At 43.5% G+C, this 24,344-nt stretch overlaps 7 protein-coding genes across 7 annotated transcripts; 5 read left to right on the top strand and 2 right to left on the bottom strand.

Annotated features, from left to right (window-relative positions):
* Nucleotides 1-441: 441 nt before the first annotated feature.
* On the top strand, nt 442-2,179 carry LOC117783534 (GDP-fucose protein O-fucosyltransferase 2). The gene has a single exon (XM_034620979.1). It carries the CDS (start codon nt 510-512, stop codon nt 2,013-2,015), a length of 1,506 nt encoding a protein of 501 aa, XP_034476870.1. The 5' UTR covers nt 442-509; the 3' UTR covers nt 2,016-2,179.
* A 355-nt stretch (nt 2,180-2,534) lies between these two features.
* On the top strand, nt 2,535-5,832 carry LOC117793404 (large subunit GTPase 1 homolog). Its single transcript, XM_034633715.1, has 4 exons — nt 2,535-2,727; nt 2,826-4,140; nt 5,207-5,412; nt 5,478-5,832. The coding sequence occupies exons 1-4, from the start codon at nt 2,629-2,631 to the stop codon at nt 5,697-5,699; spliced, it is 1,842 nt and encodes a 613-aa protein (XP_034489606.1). The 5' UTR covers nt 2,535-2,628; the 3' UTR covers nt 5,700-5,832.
* A 1,835-nt stretch (nt 5,833-7,667) lies between these two features.
* Nucleotides 7,668-8,582, top strand: LOC117793840 (enoyl-CoA delta isomerase 2, mitochondrial). Its single transcript, XM_034634263.1, has one exon. It carries the CDS (start codon nt 7,683-7,685, stop codon nt 8,502-8,504), a length of 822 nt encoding a protein of 273 aa, XP_034490154.1. The 5' UTR covers nt 7,668-7,682; the 3' UTR covers nt 8,505-8,582.
* Nucleotides 8,583-9,962: 1,380 nt separating this feature from the next.
* On the top strand, nt 9,963-13,494 carry LOC117793732 (leucine-rich PPR motif-containing protein, mitochondrial). The gene is made up of 2 exons (XM_034634112.1): nt 9,963-12,424; nt 12,488-13,494. Exons 1-2 carry the CDS (start codon nt 10,081-10,083, stop codon nt 13,399-13,401), a joined length of 3,258 nt encoding a protein of 1,085 aa, XP_034490003.1. The 5' UTR covers nt 9,963-10,080; the 3' UTR covers nt 13,402-13,494.
* A 1,179-nt stretch (nt 13,495-14,673) lies between these two features.
* LOC117786502 lies at nt 14,674-15,795 on the top strand. The gene is made up of 3 exons (XM_034624803.1): nt 14,674-14,805; nt 14,876-15,247; nt 15,310-15,795. Exons 1-3 carry the CDS (start codon nt 14,674-14,676, stop codon nt 15,718-15,720), a joined length of 915 nt encoding a protein of 304 aa, XP_034480694.1. The 3' UTR covers nt 15,721-15,795.
* A 2,028-nt stretch (nt 15,796-17,823) lies between these two features.
* LOC117786355 lies at nt 17,824-19,645 on the bottom strand. Its single transcript, XM_034624563.1, has 3 exons — nt 18,590-19,645; nt 18,323-18,522; nt 17,824-18,246 (listed from the first exon to the last, which is right to left on the bottom strand). Exons 1-3 carry the CDS (start codon nt 19,583-19,585, stop codon nt 17,964-17,966), a joined length of 1,479 nt encoding a protein of 492 aa, XP_034480454.1. The 5' UTR covers nt 19,586-19,645; the 3' UTR covers nt 17,824-17,963.
* Nucleotides 19,646-19,810: 165 nt separating this feature from the next.
* Nucleotides 19,811-22,389, bottom strand: LOC117786473 (putative gustatory receptor 2a). The gene is made up of 4 exons (XM_034624758.1): nt 21,412-22,389; nt 20,121-20,189; nt 19,963-20,052; nt 19,811-19,900 (listed from the first exon to the last, which is right to left on the bottom strand). Exons 1-4 carry the CDS (start codon nt 22,387-22,389, stop codon nt 19,811-19,813), a joined length of 1,227 nt encoding a protein of 408 aa, XP_034480649.1.
* Between the last annotated feature and the right edge of the window lie 1,955 nt (nt 22,390-24,344).

Genomic DNA, 24,344 nt, shown 5'->3' with positions numbered 1-24,344 from the left:
GCCGCCGGTCTAGAGTTGTATCGAATCGTTAGGAAACACCAAAGGTTGCCACCTTGTTAAACTCACCGATCTGGCAATATGCACCAAATTGGGTGAAATGACAAAATTGGTAACTTAAAAATGTTCCACCTATTTTTGGCAATTTCTTACTTTTGAAGATAGAATTTTTAAAATTTTTTCAGAGTTTATTGTAATTTTCAGCATTATTAAATATTTTCTTTAGAATTAAATTTGTAATTTCCTTTGGGATGAAAAGCCTGAAAACCTTAATTAAAATGCTTGCCTTAATTTTGTCTAATTTCGAATTTTAAATTGTCATCAAATGTATTAATTTTTTATTGAGTTTTTTGCGTTTTTAAATTTTTATCAGTTATGGGCGACTATCGTAACTTTGTCATTACTCAGCACTGGCTGGTTATATCGATATCGATAAAAGATCAACAAACCAAGTTCGTGTTTTTTGTAGTGAGCCAGCGCCTATTTTTGTTGTGTGTAAAGCGGTTAAAATAATGCAAAGATGGTGGCCAGTGCAGTGGTTGCAGCTTATGCTGATCCTGATACTGCTCCTGGTCGCCGTTACACAGTCTGCACATGGCCAGGCACGACATAACAACAACAACAACACCATTGTGAAAAGCAGCCACTTTCAAAACAACAACAACTGCCAGCGCCGGCTTTTCTGGCAACTCTTCCAATTGAAGGAGACATGTCCAGCTGAAATACTGCCACTACGGGGTACCATCTACATACTGTACGATGTGAACATCTCCGAGGGATTCAATCTGCGTCGCGATGTCTACATTCGCATGGCGGTCTTTGTGCGACGCCTGCGTCGACGCAAGCGCTTCCGGAATGTGCGTCTCGTGCTGCCGCCCTGGCCACGCCTCTATCACTGGCACTCGCACGGACTCGCCCAGAAGGATTTGCTGTGGCGCCACTTCTTCGACCTGGCCAGCCTGCGTCGCTATGCGCCCGTGCTTGACTACGACGAGTTCCTTTCCGAGTATCGCATGTTTGGAATGCCGGCGCCACCGTACGTCCATGTCTCGCAGGTGTTCCGGCTGACGCACTACGAGATCATGATGGAGCAGGGTGTCTTCAGGGACAAGTACGAGCGGGTGACAGTGCCGGACAGTCCGGACAGTGGTCAACGCCACACGGATGCCTGCAATGAGAAGTCCATTAGTGGTGGACCACTTCTCCAGCAGCATCTGCTGCGCTACGGACGCTATCACTGTGTGCGCTTCCAGGGCAGCGCTGGCCTCTTGGAGCGCCTGCTCCGGGAGGCCATTGCCGAGGACACGTCCGGCGTGGACGATGCCGATGACATGCGTGTCTATGCGGTGCTCAGTGCCGAGACAGTGCTCCACGACAACTGGGGTGACGAGCACTTCTGGCTGGCCCGTCGATCCATGCGCTTTGCCCAGAGCCTCAACCAGGTGGCCGCCGAATTCCGACTGTTCTCACTCAGTACGACGGACACGTCCGCCGGAGTGCAGCGACCCGCCATGTGGGAGTTGGAGCGACCCAAGCGAGATGCCCGTGGTGGCGACTATCTGTGTGCACACTTGCGCCGTGGTGACTTTGTCAAGTCCCGGGAATCGACCACGCCCACGCTGAAGGCGGCCGCACAGCAAATCAAGCAATTGCTACGGGCATTCAATCTGACCACGGTTTTTGTGGCATCGGATGCGACGCCATATGAGCTGCTGGAGCTCAAGGAGTTGTTCTATCGCTTTCGCTTTGTGCACTTTACGCCGGAGTCGAATGTGCAGCGGCAGCAGCTCAAGGACGGAGGCGTTGCCATTGTAGATCAGCTGATATGCTCCTATGCCCGACACTTTGTGGGCACCTACGAGAGCACGTTCACCTACCGCATCTACGAGGAGCGCGAGATTCTCGGATTCAGCAAATCCAGCACCTTCAATACATTCTGCAAGGCATTGGGCGGAAACTGTGCCCGCAATGCCGTTTGGCCAATTGTCTGGAATGACGACGATGACAAATTTTACTAACAATTGTGAATTTCTTGCTTTTATACTCGTATCATAGTTAAGTGTATTTTGTACTTTATCTAGAAATTTTTTCAAAGACTCTGTAACTTGGAACAAACTGCGATGCTGTACCAAAAATTAAAAGCTTTTAAATACTCATGTACTCGTAATACTGGTCAATCCAATTATAATTTGATTTATTTTAAATTTTAAAAATTTGAATACCGATTTTATGATAACAACATTACGATGAATTAATTTTGCTCTTATTGCAGTATATCGATATTATTGCACATGAAAGAATCAATTGGAGACGAAGATAACATTAGAAATTCGATAGCCAAAAATTAAAAGCCTTTAAATTCTCATGTAATACTGGTCAGTTCATTTCTCACTTTAATTAATTGAAATTTTTTAATATCGCTTTTATGATAACAAAATATTCATAAATTAATTTTGATCTTCTTGCGGAATATCGATACTATCGCTCGTGGCACAATCGATGGAAGACGATTGTCACATTACAAATTCGATAACTCGATAGCTTCACTTCGTAGTTTGCTATTTGTTGCACGTGTTTTGTTTTATATCAAATTGTTTGCAACCAGTAAAAGTTAATTTAATTTTTGCCAAAATGGGCAAGAAATCGAAAGGAGGCAGCAATCTGGGGCGCCAGCTCATCAAGGATCGTTTTGGCCACACACCTCGGCGTAAGGTGGACAACGACACAATGGTGAGTAAAAGTATTTACATACATATGTATGTATGTTCATACATACACACATTTCACCAGATGACAACAAATTGATATATGAACAATTAAATTTATAGTTGCACACAACGGAGTTGCAAGATGGTTACGACTGGGGTCGCTTGAATCTATCATCGGTGACGGAGGAGTCCTCGTTTAACGCTTTTCTGCGTACGGCGGAATTGGCGGGCACGGAATTCCAGGCGGAGAAACTGAACATAACATTCGTGAATCCGAAGCAGCGTGTTGGATTGCTGAGCAAGACACAGGAGCAGCATATGCACAAGAAGCACGCCGAGCACATTGATCAGCTGAAGATTCCACGTCGTCCCAAGTGGACCAAGGAGACGAGCGCCGAGGATTTGGAGCGTGCCGAGAATGAGGCGTTTCTCAATTGGCGTCGCGACCTGGCCATGTTGCAGGAGAACGAGGAGATTCTGATGACGCCGTACGAGAAGAATCTCGAGTTCTGGCGCCAACTGTGGCGCGTTGTCGAGCGATCCGATGTTGTTGTCCAGATTGTGGATGCACGTAATCCGTTGCTCTTTCGCAGCGTTGATCTAGAGAAATATGTTAAGGAGGTGGACAGCAACAAGCTGAACATGATCCTGGTGAACAAATCGGATCTGCTGACGCTCGAGCAGCGCCAGCACTGGGCACAGTATTTCGACTGTGAGGGAATCCGGACAGCCTTCTACTCGGCCACGCTCGTCGAGGAGGAGCTGAAGCGAGAGGCGGAGGCAGCCAAGCTGGCCGACGAATCGCCTTCATCTGCCCTAGAGCTGAAACAGTTACGCGACGCTGCCGAAGAGATTCAGCAATCCCTGGATGCCGTCGAGCACACACTGGACGCCATTGAGAGCAAGCTGCAACCAAAGGCGTCAGCGGAGTCAGAGGTCAAGCTGCCCAGGTTGCCTGGCGACAAGAACAGTGCACATCTGTTGTCCCGCACGGAACTGATAGACTTTCTGCGTCACATCTATACGGGACCCAGGCACACCAAGCAGCATGTTACCATCGGCATGGTGGGCTATCCCAATGTGGGCAAGAGCAGCACCATCAACTCCCTGATGACGGTGAAGAAGGTTTCCGTCTCGGCCACTCCGGGCAAGACAAAACACTTTCAGACTCTATTCCTGGAGAACGACATTCTTCTATGCGATTGTCCTGGTCTGGTGATGCCCAGTTTTGTGCTCACCAAGGCGGACATGTTGCTCAATGGCATCTTGCCCATTGATCAGATGCGTGATCATGTGCCCGCAGTGAATCTGCTCTGCGAGCGCATCCCTCGACACGTGCTCGAGGATAAGTATGGCATTGTGATAGCCAAGCCCCCAGAGGGTGAGGATCCAGATCGTCCACCCTTCTCCGAGGAGCTGCTGCTCGCCTATGGCTGTATGTACAATCAACACTAAATTTTTTTAGTATATCTGTCCAGAACCGAAACGTTTATACCGGTACGGTTAAAGGGTTGACCAACTTCAAACTGTCATAACTTGATTAAAATTGAACCGATTTTCAAGCGGAATGTCATTTTGGCCTTGATTTGGCCCCTAAATTCCTTTTGCATTCAAATTTTATTAAATTCTGAGAAAAAAATATTTTCCCCTAGATTCTACTAGATATTGATTTCGATGCTAAGGGTCCCCCCTTTGAAATTTCGAAAATTCAAAATTTTAAATCTCAAGTTTTCACTTTTAATCAACTCCTTATATCGTAATTAGTATAAAACAACACTTTAAACTTGATTCTGAGACCTTTCATTTTTTTGTAAAAAATCATGCAAAATTGAACAAAAATTTGGACTTGCAAAGTGGCTAAATCCGCAGTCTGACCAACTTCAAACTGTCATAACTTGGTCAAAACTTAACCGATTTTCAAGCGGAATGTCACTTTGGTCTTGATTTGGCCTCTTAATTCCTTTTGCATTCAAATTTTATTAAATTCTGAGAAAAAAATATTTTCCTCTAGATTCTACTAGATATTGATTTCGATGCTAAGGGTCCCCCCTTTGAAATTTCGAAAATTCAAAATTTTAAATCTCAAGTTTTTACTTTTAATCAACTCGTTATATCGTAATTAGTATAAAACAACACTTTAAATTTGATTCTAAGACCTTTCATATTTTTGTAAAAAATCATGCCAAATTCAACAAAAATTTGGACTTGCAAAATGTAAAAAAATCCGCAGTCTGACCAACTTCAAACTGTCATAACTTGGTCAAATTTGAATCGATTTTCAAGCGGAATGTCATTTTTATCATGGTTAGGCCTCTTAATTCATTCTGCATTCAAATATTTGATAATGATACTGATACCGGAACCGAAAGAAAAAAACTGAAATAGAACCTTTAACCGAAATAGTTATTTCGGGACGTACCAGAACCGAAACCATAATCTATATTTGTTTCGGTTTTATTCCCTGCTTTTAATCAATTAATAATATACGTGTTTCCTTGCAGACAATCGCGGATTCATGACGTCCAATGGTCAACCGGATCAAGCTCGTTCCTCTCGCTACGTGCTGAAGGATTATGTCAATGGTAAGCTGCTCTACGCTCTGGGTCCTCCCTCGGTCATCCAGTCTGAATATCACACATTTCCCGAGCGCCAACGTAAACCTCTAGAGGAATCCCAGTTACCCGGACAACAGCAACGTGCTATGCGTGTAAGTCTTGTCTCTCAGTCCTCACATTGATGATCATTGACTTATCTCCAATTCTCTGCCTGCAGATCGATAAGAGCACGTCCAAGGAACTGGATCAGCAATTCTTTACCGCCCAGCCAAGTGCTGCCCACGTCAAGGGACGCACGAATTTCCCCCATGTGCGTCTGGCAAATGATGGCACCCTGGTGGCTGGCGACACTGGACCCGCCGCCAAGCCCTGGCGAAATGTGAAGAAGGAGCGACGTGAGAAGCTGCGCAAGAAGTTCTCCCACCTCGATGAGCACTAAGTGGACGCAGGAGCAGCTGCCATGTGAACTTATTATACACACAAAAGGTGCTGCAGTGCAGCAGTCCTTTCCAGTTATGTATGGTTAAAAAACTCTGTTGTAAATTAAAGTTAGCGTAATCCCTACTCTCCGACTCCCAAGTTGTTATCCAAAGCTGAAAGTGGGACACTTAAACCTGATTCTGATCTGTTTGGACAGATACAGATAGAGCGAAGGAGAGTTAAGCCAATGCAAACGCTGATAAACAATAATTATTATTCATTTATAAATTATTGCCATCTTATTTAAAACATGTTCCCTCTCTCTCTTATCTTTAGCATTAGATAAGGTCTTTTATTCCTGTCTCTTTTAATTGTGCGGTAATCAACTTTAACTTGACACTTGGCTCAACAGACTTGTTGTGGTTTCTGCTTACATATAAGAACATGTTTCCATCTTTATCTCATGCACTCACAGTCTCTCTCTGTCTCTCTCTTGTTGCACTCGTTTAATACCCTGCGCTGATGGTCGAATGGAGTATATTCTAACTCGAAGCCTACAAAGTGATATTATAAATATGATACAGTCGAGTCTAGATATGTTGAACTAAATTATTCAGGACATTCAACACGGTAAAATTGAGTTTTGTGGTTTCTTATCGTTGCTTTTACTATAAAATGTTCCACATCAAGTTATAATATAAATAGTAAACAATTGTGTAAATAATCTTGCTTACTATTTCAAAATATTCATATTTATATCGGTTGTTCACTATATCCAGACTAGACTGTAACAACTAGACACTCCAAACTTGGTTTGTAGGTTCCTATTTTCAATAAAAAACACTCTATAAAAAATACTCTTAGATGTTAGTCTTCAGTTTTTACACGGAAGATATACATAGAGCAAAATCCAAATCTAAGCAGAAAATTTCAACACGATACAGGAGTGTAGGGTATTTCGTAGTCGTGGACTCTCAACCAGTGCATTCTCATTTGTAATCAGTGATGCCAACTACTTACCACAGAAGCAGAAAAGAAAGTGCGACAAAATGGATGTAATTATAAAAAATGATGACATATAGTAATACAGGACAAATAGTTTTGAGCTGAGTAGGCTGAGTTCATTTTTAATCAGCGCCTCCTGACTAAATAATATATTTATTTTTATATACTCGACTTTTTTGAAGCATTTTCAAACTCTAGTCAAAAATTTCAACTAAGCATTAATGTCGAAATACTCAAATAACTTAATTAAATAATTTGGAAGATGTAAAATATTTTAATCAAATTATATTTTAATCAGTTTTTTCAGCTCTGATTTTAACAGATGTATATGAATGAACGAAACAATGATAGGTTTTTTTAAACAAGGATGTTTTATACAGGGGTGCAATAGAAGTCAAAACCAAGGGAAAATCTCCCAAAAATGTATGGAGTTTTGGGAGATTTTCGGTTGGTTTCGCTTTATGTGGCACCCCTGATATTTTATTTTTTTAAATAGTGTTTTTTTTTTTTAACAGAACTACTCCAAGAAGGCTGCATGTTAGATATATTTTTTCTGATAAAGTGTTTTTAAATACGAGAACATTTCGGAAAATGCTGAATCGGCAGCTCTGTTTGGTTGTCTCATGTAATGCACTGCTCGGATTAATACAAAGTTGTTGTTATTCGTGCCTGGGCAACTTGCCAAAGATGTGGCTGATGAATGGAGAAGGAAAGGCAGAGAGAGAGAGAGAGAGATGTGGTGTACTTTGATCACCCCAGCAGCGATAGCAGGCCGCGACCTCCTCGACGATGTCTGATAATCGGCAACTATTTGCCGAAGCCTGTTTGTTGACTCTAGCGAGTACACATGCACATAAATACATATACACGTCTGTATATGTATATGTGTGGGCAAGACGAGAACTACTCGTACACGTAAAGAGAGTGGAATGGGAATGGGATTGCTGGAATGCTCAGTGATCAGTGATCAGTGCTCAGTCTGGTTTGCAACGTCACAATGAGTGGAGCAGCTGCCGCGATCAATTTCAAGACATTCAAGGAGCTGCTGATTACACGTCGCGGTCACCTCTTAATTATCCAATTCAATCGACCTGAAGTGCAGAATGCTCTGAGACGTCGCACCATTTACGAGCTGTTGCGTGCTCTGGACATTGCCAATGCGGACTCCGAGATCAGTGTCATTGTGCTGACGGGCAACGAGGTGGCCTTCACATCGGGCAATGACTTGACCGATCTTCTGGCGCTGCAGCGCCGTAATGGGGATCAGGCACTGGACGTACACTTTAAGGCCAGCAATTTTGTGATGACGGCGCTGGTCAAGAAGATGCTGCTCAATCGCAAGGTGCTGATTGCATTGGTTCAGGGCAATTGTGTGGGATTGGGCGTCATCATTGCTTCGCTATGCGACATTATCTATGCCACTGAATCCGCACAGTTCTGGACACCCTTCTCCCAGCTGGGTCTGTGTGCCGAGGGTGGCGCCAGCTGGATGCTGCCACAGATCCTTGGACGCAGCAAGGCGTCCGAGCTGTTGTTGTTTGGAGAGCGCCTGGATGCCCAGGCTGCACTGCATCATCGCATGGTGGCGAGTTTGGTGACAAATGTGCAGGACTTTTGGTCACGAATGGAACAACATGCCAAGCTGCCGTCCGTCTCCTTAATGGCCACCAAGCGCCTCCTGTTGCAGCCCTGGCGACAAGCACTCCTCGATGCACTCACAGAGGAGTGCTCCCAGCTGGACAAGCTGCGCCTCGGTCCCACCTATCGCACCCAGATAATGGCCTTTGCCAGGCGAAAGAAGATAAACAGCAAATTGTAAAGCCGATTTTATATAGTTCTAAGATTCCTCCAACCATATCAAAATACAGCAAATAAACTTTTTAGAAATTTATCAAAATCTCGTGAAACTATGTACATATAAGTATGTTTATACAGAGAATAACTATTTTAAAGACCCTTTAGATAAAAATTACAATAAGTAACAGGCAGCAGGAGGCATCTCCGATCCCCCTGAGTGTATATATTCTTGATCCGCCTAAGCAACCGAGTCTACATAGCCGTGACCGTCTGTCTGTCCGTTCTCAGAGACTATAAGAGCTAGCTAGCTACTCCTGTAATACTCACGAATATCTAGTTACTTTAAAAAATTTGACACGCCGCCTTTTCTTTCACAAAGAAAACAATTTCAAGGACAATTTACTTATAGATTCGGCATACAGAGAGTTTCCTTTTTTTTTTTGTTTTAAATTATATTGGTTTAAGCTATATTTTAATTTTAAGCTAGCCTTTTTTACAGAATTATGATAGGGTCTCTCACAGAAACGTTTGCTCGACCCTTGCCTTTTCTACGTGTTAGTTTTATCAGTTTATAATATTGTTCCCTAACAAATGCAAGTTGTTTATATCTTTTATTTGTACGTTAGGTAAACGCCAAGATTTCATTTTTGTTACATATAATAACAATAAACTTATCAAGATACGAGTGATTATGATTAAGATTTAAGAATATTTGGGACGTCCTGGCCGATCCTCATCAAGAATGCTCGTGCGTCCGCGTCTAAATTCTGCTGTCCAGTATTTAATTGTTGATATCGACGGTGCAGAATTCCCATAAACATTGTCCAATTCAATTTTGATTTCATCGTTCAATTTATGTTTCAAAAACAGAAATCTAATGACTGATCGATATTCCAGTTTAGACGTTTTTACGAACTTTTCCATAGTTGTTGAACATAAGAATTCGTACAAATTAAACAGTGGGGCCAAACTTCAGTAAATTGGGCGTACTATCAGCTGAAGGATTATATTTGTAAAAAATAGCAAAAATAAAAAAGTGGCCTTTTCATACTTAGCCAAAAGAATTTTCGGTCCACCCTCGCACTTCAACTCAGCAGTCATGTTATCAGTTATTTGTGTTTTGTAAACAATACAGCTTATTTTATATTATCATATAGCTATTCCTTCTAGAATTGCAGTTGTGCGATTTCAATGTTTACGATTTTCTCAGAGGCGCTATCGTGAGTTTTGCATGTCAATTTAGCTAAGTTATTTCATATTTTGTTTGTATCAAATTATTAAAAAATCCATATTTTTATCAAATTATTTGAAAATCCATATTTGCGGAATTCACAATATTGCATTCAACTGTTTTTTAAGTATCGATATGACGGCAGTGTGAGCAATATTTGTAAAATATCGATTATGATGATGTTATATATCGATTATTATAATGCGATACTATTGTAGCTGCAATGGGATATGTTCCATCGCTAATCGTCACTTGTTTTTGCCGGCGCGCGTGTTGATTTTTTGCTCAGCTGTTGTTGTTGCTGTTACGCCTGCTTGGATTTGGATTTGTTGAATACTTTTGGGAAGTATTCACTTTGGCAATAGCCATGCTACGAACACAGCTCTTGCAGAATGTGTGCTGGCGCGTCTCATTGCGGGCTGCTGCACAAAGAGCTGCAACGTCGACGGCGACGCCAACGTCGCATGGATGTCTGCGTTATGCAATGACAATGGCCAGGAACAGGAGCAGGACGACGCTGCTGCCAAGCGTGAGTAGCTGCAGTAGCTATGCCACCACAGCTGCCTCCACACGAACCTCAACGCACAAGAAACGCACAGGCAAATCCGGAGGCAGTGTGGAGCACACAGTTAAAGTCAGTGTCGAGGATCTGTGGACACAGCTGGAGACGTACTACAAGCAACACAGTGTCTTCCGCTTCGAGCACTGCGAGCGTCTGCTGCAGCAGCTGGAATCGACTGCGACTGCTGCCTCAGAACCTTCTCCTCCTTCTCCGCTCAATGCAGCCCAGCTGCATTTCCTGCTGAGTTCCTGTGTGCCGGAACTGCTGCCCGTGCAGACGAGCCGGGAGCGATTGTTGCTCTTCCGCCGCATATGGGCACAGCTGCTGAAGGTGGAGCAGCCGACGCTGTCTCATTATCACACACAGCTGCAGATGCTGCGCCAGAATCAGCTGGCATTGCCAGATCATCGGGCGCTGCTCGCCGAGATTGCCACCTACAATGGAGCACCGGATGCGTCTTTATATAGTGCCATGCTGGATGTGGCCGGGGCAAGCGGCAATATGCGGCAAGCCACCGAACTGTTGGCTGAAATGCGGCAACTCAACTTTGCCCTCACCGAGGGCAACTTTCATGCCCTGCTCCTGGGCCATGCCCGCAGTGGAGATCTGCCTGGCGTGAAGAATGTGCTGAACAGCATGCTGGCCGCCAACATTCCTCCCTCGGTCAGCACCCAAGCCCTGTGTGTGGTCTCCTATGTGGAGAATGGTCAGATGGACAAGGCACGCGATCTTCTCAAGCAGCATGCGGATCAGTTCAATGCGCCGCAGCTCCTGCAAATGCTGCGAGCTGTGCTCAGCTGTCAGCAGGTGGACACTCAGCTGATGCAACAGCTGGTTGCACAGCTGCCCAAGGAGTATGTGAATGACGTGGATGTGCCGCCGGCAATCAACAGTCTCTGCATCCAGCTGCTGCATCGGGAGCAGGCTGAGCTGATGATCCAACTGGTGGCGATGTTGCCATCTCCCAGCTACAACGAGAACCAGAACATCGATGGCTATGCCTCCTTGCTGCTGCACGAACTCTTCCGCGCCCACACGCCCCTCGACCAGATGCTCCAGTTTGCCGGCCAGCTGCGGGAACGTGGCCAAAACACCCGCGCCCTGCAGGTGCTCACCGAGCTGGCGCTGCGTCGTCAGCCGTCGGTGGCACTGAGCTGCCTGGAGGCATTGAGTGCGGCTGGGGAGCCACTGCGTCCGCATTACTTCTGGCCTCTGCTGCTGCACCACCACAAGCGGGAGGGCGAGAGTGGCGTGCTGCGTGTGCTGGCCGAGATGCAGCGACTGCGGGTGGAGTGCGATGAGCCAACGTTGCGTCTCTATGTGCTGCCCAATCTGTGGCAGACGTTGCAACAGCCACGCCAGGCACTGCAGCAGCTGGACGATGTGGGCGTGCGTGCCTCGCAGACGATGGCCCATGTGCTCATCCAACTGCTGCAGCAGCAGCAGGTGTCGCCGGCACTGGAGCTGCTGCAACTGTATCCGACACGGCTGCAGCTCTCGACGCTGGTGGCACCACTGGCCGCACTGGCTGTGCACCTGCGTGCCACAAAGCGTTACGCATCCTTTGCCCAGCTGACGCAGGCGCTGCAACAACGATCCCTGCAACGCCAGGAGGACTTTGTCGGTGCGCTGCTGCTGCAGATGTGTGCGGCACAGTCGCGTCTGCGCCAGGAGCCGGACTCCCTGCTGCGCTTCCTCCACGAACTGCAGCGACACGAGCTCAAGGTGTCCCCGACAGCGGCGGAGTCGCTGCTCAACATGGCCACCAACTGTGATGTGGACACACGACAATCGATTGCCAAGACGCTGCAAAAGATGCGGAATGCAGAGCTTACTCTGCCACCAGATGCCGTTGCCAGCGGTGGTTTCATTAAGCATCCCCGCGACATGTCCCTGGACGAGCTGGAGTGTCATCTCATTGAGCTGGAGGCGAAGCAACTGAATACACGCGGCGTACTCCGTCGCCTCCTCCAGCTGAGTGTGCGGGATGGTCGTCTCGAGCGTGCCCTCGAGCTGCAAGCCAAGTGTGAGGCGCTGCATGTCCAGATCAGTCCCGGCATGCTGGCCGCCATCCTCGATCTGCACATCAAGCTGAAGAATCTGACGCGTGCCGAGCAGAGTCTGCTGCGTCTGCAGAAAACCTATCCAGGTGAGTGATCCAACATCATCTAACTGATTCCATCTCATTTACACTTGTCTCTCCACTTTGCAGGCTTCCAGATAGACGAGCACAAGCTGATTGACTATGCCGCCTTGTTGGTGCATCATGGCCAGCTGGATGAGGCCAAGCAGCTGCTGCAACGTCGAGCGGAACAGCAGCGGATCAATGGCGGCGACTATGTGATCAAGAACGTCTGGCAGCTGCTCAACAATGTTGCCCAATTGGCCGCCAAGGAGCCGCTTCCCGAGTCCGGTCGCACCAGCACATTTGAAATGTTCGAATTCCTGCGCAAACTTGGCTATTGCCAGGCACACAATGCGCTCCTGGGTCCCGTGCTGCGGGAGTGGCTGCTGCGCGGGGATCTGGACGGTGCTGTGGCGGAATTTCAACGACTTGCCACACGCCACAAGCACACGCCGTTGCAGTTCGAGTTGATGTCGCTGCTGGTGAAGTTGAGCAATGGCGATGAGGCGACACTGGCACGCTTTCCAGCCACAACCAAGGAGTCCGCCCAACAGCATCTGGCGAATGTGACGGCGACAGTTACCCGTGTCCATGGGGCGGTCAACATGAATAGCGCCTTGCTGCTGGCACTTGCCGAATCCGGCACTGAGACGCAGCTACGTCGTCTCATTATTAATCCAGAGTTCCGGCTGAATCACGAGCAGCTGCTCAAGAATTGTGAGCACCTGGGGCAGGAGGGCGCCGTTCGCACCTTGCTGCGCCTGGCGAGGGGTGCTCGTGGACTTCAACGGTCCATCGATGAGCAGCGCATCTACGACATGCTCCTCAATCAGTTTGTCAAGACCAACAACTACGAGGGAGCACTGGATCTATACGATCGCCTGCAGGCTGACGATGAGCTGAAGGTTTCACAGGACTTTGTCCGTAATCTTGTGCAGCTGCTGCAGGTCAACAATGTTGAGATTCCCAGCAGCATTGCACTGCGCGCTCAGATCAGATAGTAAGGCATTTCTAGTTATCAGTTCAATTCTGTTATTATATTGTTTATATTAACTACTTATTAGTAAATTTACAACTTTTAATATTTACGAGTAGAAAATGCAGTTTTTATTTGTGACCGACCTTGAACAATTTCCTTGTTAAATGCGGAAACAAGTTTACATCTTCTTAGATTCATTATATTAAAATTTCACTTTTTTTGAAACTTGTGAAAAAAAAACATCTTTAACCGTAAAAGTTACTTTAAAACATAAAAATAAGTGTTATTCCGTAACTTTTAAATAAAAAAATAAAAAAAACTATAAACTATATATAAATCAAGGCTGCAAACCTCCAAAATTTTGTTACAGGTTCGGTTCGGCGGTTCAAACCATAGAGCAAGACATCGGTTTGGTTGGCAAATTGGTTTGCATACCCCCTGAACCCAAGGTTTGGGTTCGAGCCTTGGTTCACTTTTATACAAAAAAATATTTTTATTGTTATACACTTTTCTCTACATTTTGAATAAATTAAATTTTTTTTAATAAATAAATCAAATTTTGATGATAAATTATATTTGTTTGAAGATTAAAAATATGACTTATTTTATTCCGAAGTCTCAAATAATTGCGTAATATTAGAAAACCATAAAATGTATGTAACTATTTTTTTTTCGAACTGAACCTTTTATTTTAGAAAGCGGTTCGGTTAAGGTTCGGGTTCGCAAAGTAAATAATTTCGAGGGCTGGGTTCATGAACCGGCTCTACGAAGTTCGGTTCAGAAGCGGCTTGCAGCCTTGATATAAATTAAATTCAAATAGGATAATTCAAAGAAAGGATTACATGATCGATAATACATGTGGCTTAAGTTGTTTATATGTAAGTGTTTTTACAATTTAAAAAAAAAAGACAGGACCGGACTCAACGGTGTCAGCAAAGTTTATGGGAACACACCATATACCAAAAATTATGTTTTGATGGTTTTTTCAGTGAATATTTCTACAAAGTCAAATTTTTACCACATAACGAAAACTAAAAAAGAAAAAGCAGTACAAATGTACAAATTTGTACAACATCAAGAGCAATCAAAAGAAAGGAAGTAAACAAGAAAATTAAAGAAGCTTTTACTGCGTCGGCGTGCCTGTTAACCGCTTGAATGACAGCACGCGTTTTGCAACACTGTTGAAGTGCCATATTTGAAATTATGTGGGCTTTTACTTTAATAAACATACATATTTATTTAGTGTGGAAATAATATTAATATGTTACACAAGTCGAAAAAATCCAACCTAAAAATGACTTTGGATGAGATTTTTGCTACAAGTAATGTACAGGCGTTATCCTGGCATAGTTTTGAAAATATACTGACAAACTCGCCGCTGAACGAGCGCATTGACATCGAGCTCAACAAACTGCCAGTGGATGAGGTTAGTTATTGATTAGCAAGTGTATTTATATAGTATATAGAAATTTGATGTATTTCTCTATGTTATATAGGCTTGTCAATACTTGTGGGAGCTGAGCGACAAGAATCTACAAGCCGAGGAGTTGGCCACGCTGCAGGTTTTGGCCAGCATTATTTACCTGTTGCCGGATGACCAGAAACTACTGAAGAAGGCACGTCGAGTGCTTTTGAGGAAGTCCTTTCAGGCACAAGCCTCATTGGATCCGATGCTAGTCCATTACTTTAGCGAGAATCTACTTAACTACTTTAACCTAAGTCGTCGATCGAACGTTGGATTTATCCTGAATATTGCCAACTTTATATCTACGAAATGTGCTCTGGGAAAGGCGGTTGCCGTCTGTTTGTTTTGGGGCATTGTCTTTCAGTGTGGAGAGAGTCCCATTCTCATACATCAACATCGTGATGTGAGTGGAACACTTTTAATAATCCCAACTATGGGTAAACAATTAATCTCTAACTCTCTTAGTTGGGTGAATTGAATGGCATTCTGAGAGACGTTCCCCTGGACACCATTAGCATGGATATATTCTGTATTCTGTTGCACACAGTCGGATGTCTGCTGCACTTGATGCTGTGCAACAAGTGGCAATCGGAGTTCCAGGCCAACGGTTACTCGTCCTTTTACTTTCGTCTGCTGCCACAGGATAGACTTAATCTTCGGGCATGGCTCCAGCAATCCCTTCAATCAATTCAGTCACAATATAGGAAAATTCCGCATCGCATTCGTTGTGAAGCAGACAAGATTCTGGCCTCGATGGATTATCTGGAATCGAACTCTGCCCAATGGTGCCTCGTCTGCCAAAGCGAAAGCAGTGAAAAGACCGAGGTCTGTGTCCTCGGACAGATCAACAATATATACGATTGCTCAAAGGTCTAATCACAAATTGTATTCCCAATGTAACTTCAATTCGAATTCCATCAGCATGTTTAATAAATAAGCATCGACAAGGCCTTGCAGCCATGTCAAATCTCTCAAAGCTTCTATGTCAAGTTCACACCAAACTGAAATACGTATACAGATACATAGCATACACTAACTAACCAAACGTACTCATTTGAAAAACCATCTAGGGCAGCACGCAGTAGAGATTTAATCGCAGTGGGATTAAGCATCCACGCAGTCGTCCTTGCAAGCACCCACATCATGGAACGCCAGGACAACGACCCTGCAGAGGTGCCAAACACAGATGGAGACATCATCTTCATCAACCCATCCATTCCAAACTCAACGTCATCCACTGACGACCTCTTCGACTTCATTGGCGACAGACATGAGCCGACAGCCAGCCCCAGTGAACAAACCATTACCATAAGCGACAGCGAAGAACCCATGTGCTCCTCCTCACTCTTCAATCACAACAGTCCACAGTAACAGTAACAGTAATACTAACAGTAACATGACAGCTCAACAGCCTGGTAGCCAGCGAAGAGTTCACCAAGCTCCTGATGCGCCTAGGCGAGGAAGGCGACGGCGATGCCAACCAGATCGTCATGGAGCCTCAACTCAACGAAGCATGCGGAAAGAGCCACCTCGGTGATCAGAGCGCGTCTCGGAGAACCTCATGCTTACACCCAGACTCTGGCAGGCGGGCATCATTACAGGCAACGAGCGATATCGCTCCTTCAAGAATGTCCTTCAAAACTATGCTATACGCGGCAAGAGATTCATCGAGAAGCTTCCCATCTCTGCCCTCCTCCCCTCCGAACAGGGCAGCAGCAGCAGGAGCAGGATCAGGATCAGGTGGGATTCCAATGAGAAGGAGCGACATTGGCTGGTCGCCGATGAGGTGCTTCAGATTCCGGAGCTACTGCGTCAGTCTGGACCTCGCCGAGAAAATGGAGTACTGCCTGCAACAGGTCTACTTGGAGGCACGCCGTCATTCAAGCCAGATTCTTCGCGACTGATGTTGACTCGCATATCTCGGTATATCTCTGCATCGTCAGCTCCTTCCTTTCTTGACTTTGCGAGGGAACTGATCTGTGCTCAACAACTCTAGCGTCAACTCGAGATAGAGGATGACAACATCTCCTCTGTCTTCGCCAGGTATTCACTGATCCCACCACTCATAGATATTCTTCTGTCATCCTTTGGCTGGAGCATGACATTACTGTTCCTGGCGGAGTTCCTGGCATGCTTCTCTACACTCTGACAGAACCAATCGTTGTTACTCCATTCATCTAGCAGGGTGCAGGCACTCTTGGAGAAGGTCTGAGAGTGAGTCGATCTCTACTTTAACTCAACTCATGTCAATAATTCCACTTTATGTTGTTCAGGAAGCGTTGGCTCTGCGTTCAGCGCTTCACCAACTCCGTGGATGCCCCTTGCCACGCGATCTGGGTGGCCGATCGAGGTCATCATCACAGTGCCACGAGCGATTCGTTTATCCACATACGTATTCAAGGACTCAATAGGATCATACACCATTACTGGCGTACACTTCGACCTGCTCAGGAGGTCTATCGGAAGGTACTCAAGTGCTGTGCGCCTGCTTACCAAACTCCCAGGTGGAATTAGATATATACCGATGATGGCAGTTGTCTCTGTATACCGATAACCATAGTGCTAAATTTAATGTTTTATCTCTTTTGGCGTGCGTTCATGCAAATCATTTTTATAAAACGTAATAAAGGGTAGATTTTAATTTGGTTTATCAATTATAACTATTCCTTACCCAACAGTATATTCTTCCAATTCCAATTCAATAAATTATTTATTTTCAATGTTGTAATAGGTTTAGTTTTTAAGATAAATAGCCAAAACAAGTGATATTTTATAATTTTTAAAATCAAAATAAGAATTTAATTATTATTACCATTATATATTTTATTATAAATAAGAATTAAAATCAATTTTTCAGAATATTCAAAGTAGTTTATTTGAAATCTTCTTATTCATCCAAATGTATTATTTTGCTGTTAATTTGTTCCACAAATTTTATTTTAGATCCCTGGTTTTAACAATAAAATTGCAAAAAACAAATGCATTTTGACGTTTTCCAATTTTTATGTAAGCACTTTAAAAAAATTTGCATTACTGCATGCCAAAAGAGATAAAACATTGAATTTAGAAGCTGTTGTGATTGGTATATAAAGATGAGACAACTGTTATCATCGGAACATCTAGTTCCCTCTAGGAGTTTGGTAAGCAGGTGCACAGCACTTGAGCACCTTCCGATAGACCTCCTGAGCAGGTCGAAGTGTACGCCAGTAATTGGGAGCACACCGTATGATCCTGGCCAAGTAGTCCTTGAATACGTCGTACGTGGGATAAACGAATCGCTCGCAATGGCACTTGTGATGATGGCGACACTCGGGATCGGCCACCCAGTCGCGTGGCAAGGGACCCTCCACATCCACGGAGTTGGGATTGCGCAAGTGCTTGGAACGCAGAGCCAACGCTTCCCTGGGGAACACAACATAAAGTGGATTTTATTGATATTGAGTTAAGAAGAGTTGAGTTAAAGTAGAGTTCGACTCACTCTAGACCCTTCTCCAAGAGTGCCTGCACTCCCTTGCTGTAGATGACCCTGGCGAAGTGGGAACAACGATTGGTCCTGTCAAGAGTGTAGAGATACCAGGTGGGCATCAGGCCAAAGCGAACTCCGCCCAGGACTCGCTCTGCACAGTTCTTGCGGTCGTACCAATTGTGTTCCAGCCAAAGGATGACAGAGAGGAATATCTATGGTAAGTGGTGGGATCAGTGAATACTTGGAGGATAAAGAGAAGATGCTGCATCATCCACTCACCTCTATCTCGGAGTTGACGCTGAGGTAGCAGTTGTTGAGCACGTGGATCAGTTCCTGCTCGCTAAAGTCAAGAAAGGAAGCGGAGCTGACGATGCAGAGATACACCCGAGATATGCGAGTCAACATCAGTTCGCGAAGAATCTTGGCTTGAGGATGACGGCGTGCCTCCAAGTAGACCTTGTAGGCAGTATCCTCGTTGAAGAACTCCATTTTCTCGAGCGAGGACCAGAGCTGACGCAGTAGCTCCGGAATCTGAAGCACCTCATCGGCGACCATGCGAGCCAATGTCTGCTCCTTCTCATTTGAAACCCTACCCTGATCCTGATCCTGCTGCTGCTCCTGCTGCTGCTGCTCCAGCTCCTGTTCGGAGGGGGAGGAGAGGCAGAGCATGGGAAGCTTCTCGATGAATCTCTTTGCCGCGTAGAGCTTGGCATAGTTTTGCAGGACATTCTTGAAGGAGCGATATCGCTCGTTGCCTGTAATGATGCCCGCCTCGGCCAGAGTCTGGGTGCGCAGTAGGAGCATGAGGTTCTCCGAGACGCGCTCGATCACCGAGGTGGCTCTTTCCGCATGCTTCGTTGAGTTGAGGAGCTCCATGACGATCTGGTTGGCATCGCCGTCGCCTTCCTCGCCTAGGCGCATCAGGAGCTTGGTGAACTCGCTTCGCTGGACGACAGCTACCAGGCTGTTGGAGCTGTCACTGTTACTGTTACTGTTACTGTTACTGTTACTGTGGACTGTTGTGATTGAGGAGAGTGTAAAGGAGGAGCTGGCCATGGGTTCTTCGCTGTCGCTTATGGTAATGGTTTGTTCACTGGGGCTGGCTGTCGGCTCATGTCTGTCGCCAATGGGAATTTCCCTGAGGAATTCAAAGAGATCTTCATCGCTGCTGAGCTCATCGATGGATGTGGTTGCTGTTGCCATGGATGGGTTGCTGAAAGTCTTTTCATCATCTGTGGTAGGCACTTTGTCGGGGTCCTTGCCCGTGCAGTCCATGATGTGGGGCACTTCAAGTGTTAACTGGTAGGATTGTCCAAATTTGATCGCAAATGCGATCTTTTGTCTTGGACAGATGTGGGAAGTCTATTACTAATACTTACTTATTCGTGTCTAGACGAATACGTATATATTTGAGATTGAGTTCTATTACGAATTGTTACAGCAGTGCACAGGGGCTACTTAGGCTTTATTTTTTGATAAGATCTGAAATGGGTTACTTAATTATTCGCCGGCAGAGGCGATGCTAAAGCTGATCTCGCTCATATGAAACTGTATTAAAATGATCAGATACGTTGTGGTGGCTCCAACAATCTGTAAGGAGTACCGAGTTTTTCTCAATGTTGTGCTGAGTTGCTTCTTTTAGGTCCACTTACCGTGTAGAGCAGCGTACAGTCAACGTTGAAGAATCCGGCGGCACTGAAGCAAAGACGTTGATGAAGAAGCTGCAGGGAGAACTGTGTGATCTATGAGAAGAAATGAAATGAAAGAGATTGGGTATAGAAGACTTGGTAAGCAGATAGAAATAACTCACTAAAGCGTTATGACTGTCATTCTGCAGATCCACACGGATGTGATGGAGACTTAAAGCTAAGCGCGTTGTCTGCAAAAGAAAGGTCATAGTAAGGAGGGACTGCAAATAATAATTTTAAATTAAAAATAATTGAATACGAAAAAATTTGTATAAAAAAATTAAATAAATAAAGATATTTTTAATTTTTATTATAAAAAATTAAAAATAATAATTCAATTCAATTTTTATAATACAAATTAAAAATAATTATTAATTTTAGTTTTTATTATAAAAGTCAAAAATAAGAATTATTTGTCAATTTCTATTATTAAAATTGAAGAATAAAAATTGAGTGTAAATATAAATACCTTAAATATCCTTAATATACAACCTTAAATGTAGTGTAATGTATCATATGAAAAGCATTGAGCCACACATCATAAATATTTTAAGTTTTTGGAAATACACCACTTGGTTGAAAGGATATTTACATTTAATTTGTATTCAATTTTTATCTTTCAATTTTTATAATAGAAATTGACAAATAATTTTTATTTTTGATTTTTATAATAAAAATTGAAATTAATTATTATTTTTAATTTATATAATATAAACTTAAATTAATAGTTATTTTTCAACTTTTTATAAAAATCAGCATATAATTTATATGTCATAATTTTAATATTAAAAACAAGTGGGAAAGACTATAGTCGAGATCCCGACCATAGGATACCCGTTACTTATTTCAATATATATAAAAGTACTTTAATGAAATTACTATCTAATAAAATCTGCTGCATACTTTTAGGTGATTGTATTGAAATAATAGCTTTATTAATAACTTTGGTTAGCTATTACTCCCGTTCTACTTGTCCGATCTTGCTGCAGTTAAGTGATATTACAGATAATATTAATAGATAACGTTAATTACCATAAAAACTGTATTACCTTAAAAACTGTGGGTGTGGTGGTTCTTCGCGATTTGCGGGGAAGGGGCCGTGTCAAAAACTTAAAACAAACTTGACTTGCTCCAACGCATTTGGAGTCTGTGTGTGAAAGTTTGTTATCTCTATCTCTTATAGTCTCTGAGATCTAGGCGCTCACACGGACGGACAGACGGACGGACAGACGGACATGGCTATATCGACTCGGCTGTTGATGCTGATCAAGAATATATATACCTTATGGGGTCGGAGATGCCTCCTTCTCCCTGCTACATACATTTCAACGAACACAATATACACTTTTATAATACTTATTTTTGAAGTAACGGGTATAATTATAACTGTTACGGTCCCTGATTTCAACTCACAAAGTAGGCAGCACGTTCACACAATAATGCCAAGGCCAGAACATTGCCCAGATGAGGGGTAGTCCACAAGGTGCTGCCCAAGATCTGCAGGAAATCATAGGGAGACGCGGCGAATTGCCGAAAGTTCAAGAAGATCCAGTAACAATTGGAGGTAATGGCCAGAAAGTCGTTGCCAAGATTGATGAGCATAGAGAGACCATAGCAACGATTCAGTAGGCCAACCAACAGCCAGAGGCGTTGATAGAGAACCCTGGCGGTGATCAGACGTTGCATGCAGGCAGCAGCTGCCACTTGCATTTGTAGCGCCTCCTTGATGCACATGCAGGCATAGGGCTTCTGTAGCTCCGACTCTCTGAGTTGCAGTGACTCCAGCAGATTGAGGAGCATCTCCAGACGCTGGTGAAGAATTGAGACAGCCGTGTAGATCTGAAAATATCTCAGACCACAGACGAGCAGCGGCAACAGATAGCAAACCCAATAGATGGGGAAATTATTATCAGGCGAGATCATCTTGGCAACAATGATGAATCCTTGACTGAATGCATAACCAGCCAACATCCACATGCCCTGTCGCGACAATTGACGCCGAAGTTTGTCATTGTCGACCTGAACGTGCAACATGCTGGCAAAGTCCCGATCAATCTCACGCAGTTGGGCAAAGAATCGACTCTGTGCCTCCCGCTGCCACAGTGCCTCCAGCAGCGATATGATGTGTGCCACACGAATACCCACCAGCTGAATGGAGTCGACCGTGTGGCCAATGTTGCTCGTCTCATTGTCACTGTCGACGGTGGTGCGACTCTCGTCAAACAGTCCGTACAACAGGTAGCCAACGGACACGCAGAGAACCGTTAGACTGTACAGCTCCAGCCAGCGGGAACGTTGCAGTGGCCTTGTGCCAGAGTCCAGGCGCCATTGCCACAGGTTGCAGAACTGTGAGACACGCAACAGTGGCGCCACCGCATCCAAAATGTCCATGACCAATGTGTGACTAGCTCTCTCCACTTGTTGCTTATATTCGGCAAGATAGTGCGTTAATCTTATCAGTTAATTACAATTAAATGTTAATCGATTTTCCCAATTTAGATAATGCAGTTTTCGTAGTACTCCCAGCAGGTAAATCTCTAAATTGCGGATTGGGAAAGCTAAAGCTGCAGACGTATTTTCCAGTCAAGGTCTATCAAAGAACTTGACCCGCTGACGGCAACTGTCAGTGTCAACTGTAGCTGGAGGCAGGCAACAGACTTGTCTGTTACCCACAACCAGCAACCGTGCCACATTTCATCAATCATTATCAATACAGGTGTTGTAGATGAATTAATTCATTTGACTGTCAACTAGCTGAAATGCTGACCACGCATAAGTCAAACGTTTAATGGACATTTGGCAGATAAAAAGGTGAGCCACATGATAATGTCTGTTGTCCCACAAGGACTATAAAGTTGACTATACTATTTTTATACCCTTCAATAATAATTTACGTGAATTTATGTTATAGGCAGAACGAGGTGACTATAAAAAACTAAGTATCATTAGTCGAGTCGACTTTACTCTGTTTGTCTGTCTGTCTGTCTGTCTGTCTGTGTGAGTGGGTAGATCCCAGGGACCATAAAAGCTGGACTCTTAACATTCATTATGTAGGTTTCCGTGTAAGTTCACTTATATGTACGTGTACATTAGAGTGGGTCAATTTTTTTTTTTTTGCGATAAAGCGGTTATCAAAATCGTAGTCTACGATGAATTCTAAGAAGAATTGTCTACGAAACCATGGGTCTAAAATCAATATGGAGCACCCACTTTTTAAGGAGAAGTTATACGTCAAGTTGTATATAAACTTCTCCTTAAAAAGTGAAAGCTCCATATTTATTTTACACCCATGGTTTCGTGGGCAATTCTTCTTAGAATTCATCATAGGTTAATTTTTTTACTCCATACAAATTGACCCCCTCTAATGTCCATACAAACAAACATAATCAGTAAAAGGGACGTTAGACAACATGATATGCTCTCTTTTAACTATTTCAGTTTTTTCACAAGTGTCCACAAGCTATTCTACAAAGCCAGGAGCCAGAAAAAGAAGAAGCTCTTGATTAAAGCGTTCCTCCTTGTAAATACCATTAGAACGGCAATCGTTTGAAATAAAACAACTTGAAAAATTTCACATAAATACCTTTATTATAATTTATAGATTTTTAGTTTTCTTTGGAAATAGTTCTTGAGATAAGCTTGATTTGACTTGTTCATAAAATGTAATACATATATGTATGTTTTTTTTTTTTGCATTTTCTTTGAATTTTTTTTAAATATTCATTTGGATTCAATTTTGTGTGAATATGTGTGTGTATTTGTGTTTTCCCTTCTCCTTCTGTTTTATTTGTAACAAATTTTTGTGTCTGCTTTTCTTTTGCAAGTAGTTCGCAGCACTTTTTGTATCTTTGTGCACGCATTTGTATCTTTTATATTGAAGTTGATTTGATGTCATATATATTTGAGTACTCGTATATTGAATATACCCCATTGTTTTAGCTCTTATAGCGTGTGTGTATAGGTGTTTATTTGTGTGTTTTGTATTTGATTTCTGTTTTCTTTTTAACAATTTTCTGCATGCATTTTGCTTTCACTAATGATTATATAGTAGTCATATATATGTATGTGTATGCATATATAATTAAGTATATTTGATTTAAATCGAAGCTGCTAATAGGTAAAAGCAAATTCAAATAGCAAATTCAACAAACAAATTATCAATTTTCGCCTTCGTCTTCTATTTTTGTTTAATGGGTAAATTCATACTTATAAATACACAAGTATATAGGTATTATGTAGGTTATAAGTATATAAGTACTTTTGGATAAGGCAATGGATACATAATATATTTTGGATTTCTAAGCTGACAAATAAACAAAAAAAAAAAATCATCACTTAATTAATTT

The sequence above is a fragment of the Drosophila innubila genome, chromosome X (assembly GCF_004354385.1).
Source record: "Drosophila innubila isolate TH190305 chromosome X, UK_Dinn_1.0, whole genome shotgun sequence".
NCBI lineage: Eukaryota > Metazoa > Arthropoda > Insecta > Diptera > Drosophilidae > Drosophila > Drosophila innubila.
This window is presented reverse-complemented; position numbering and strand designations above follow the sequence as displayed.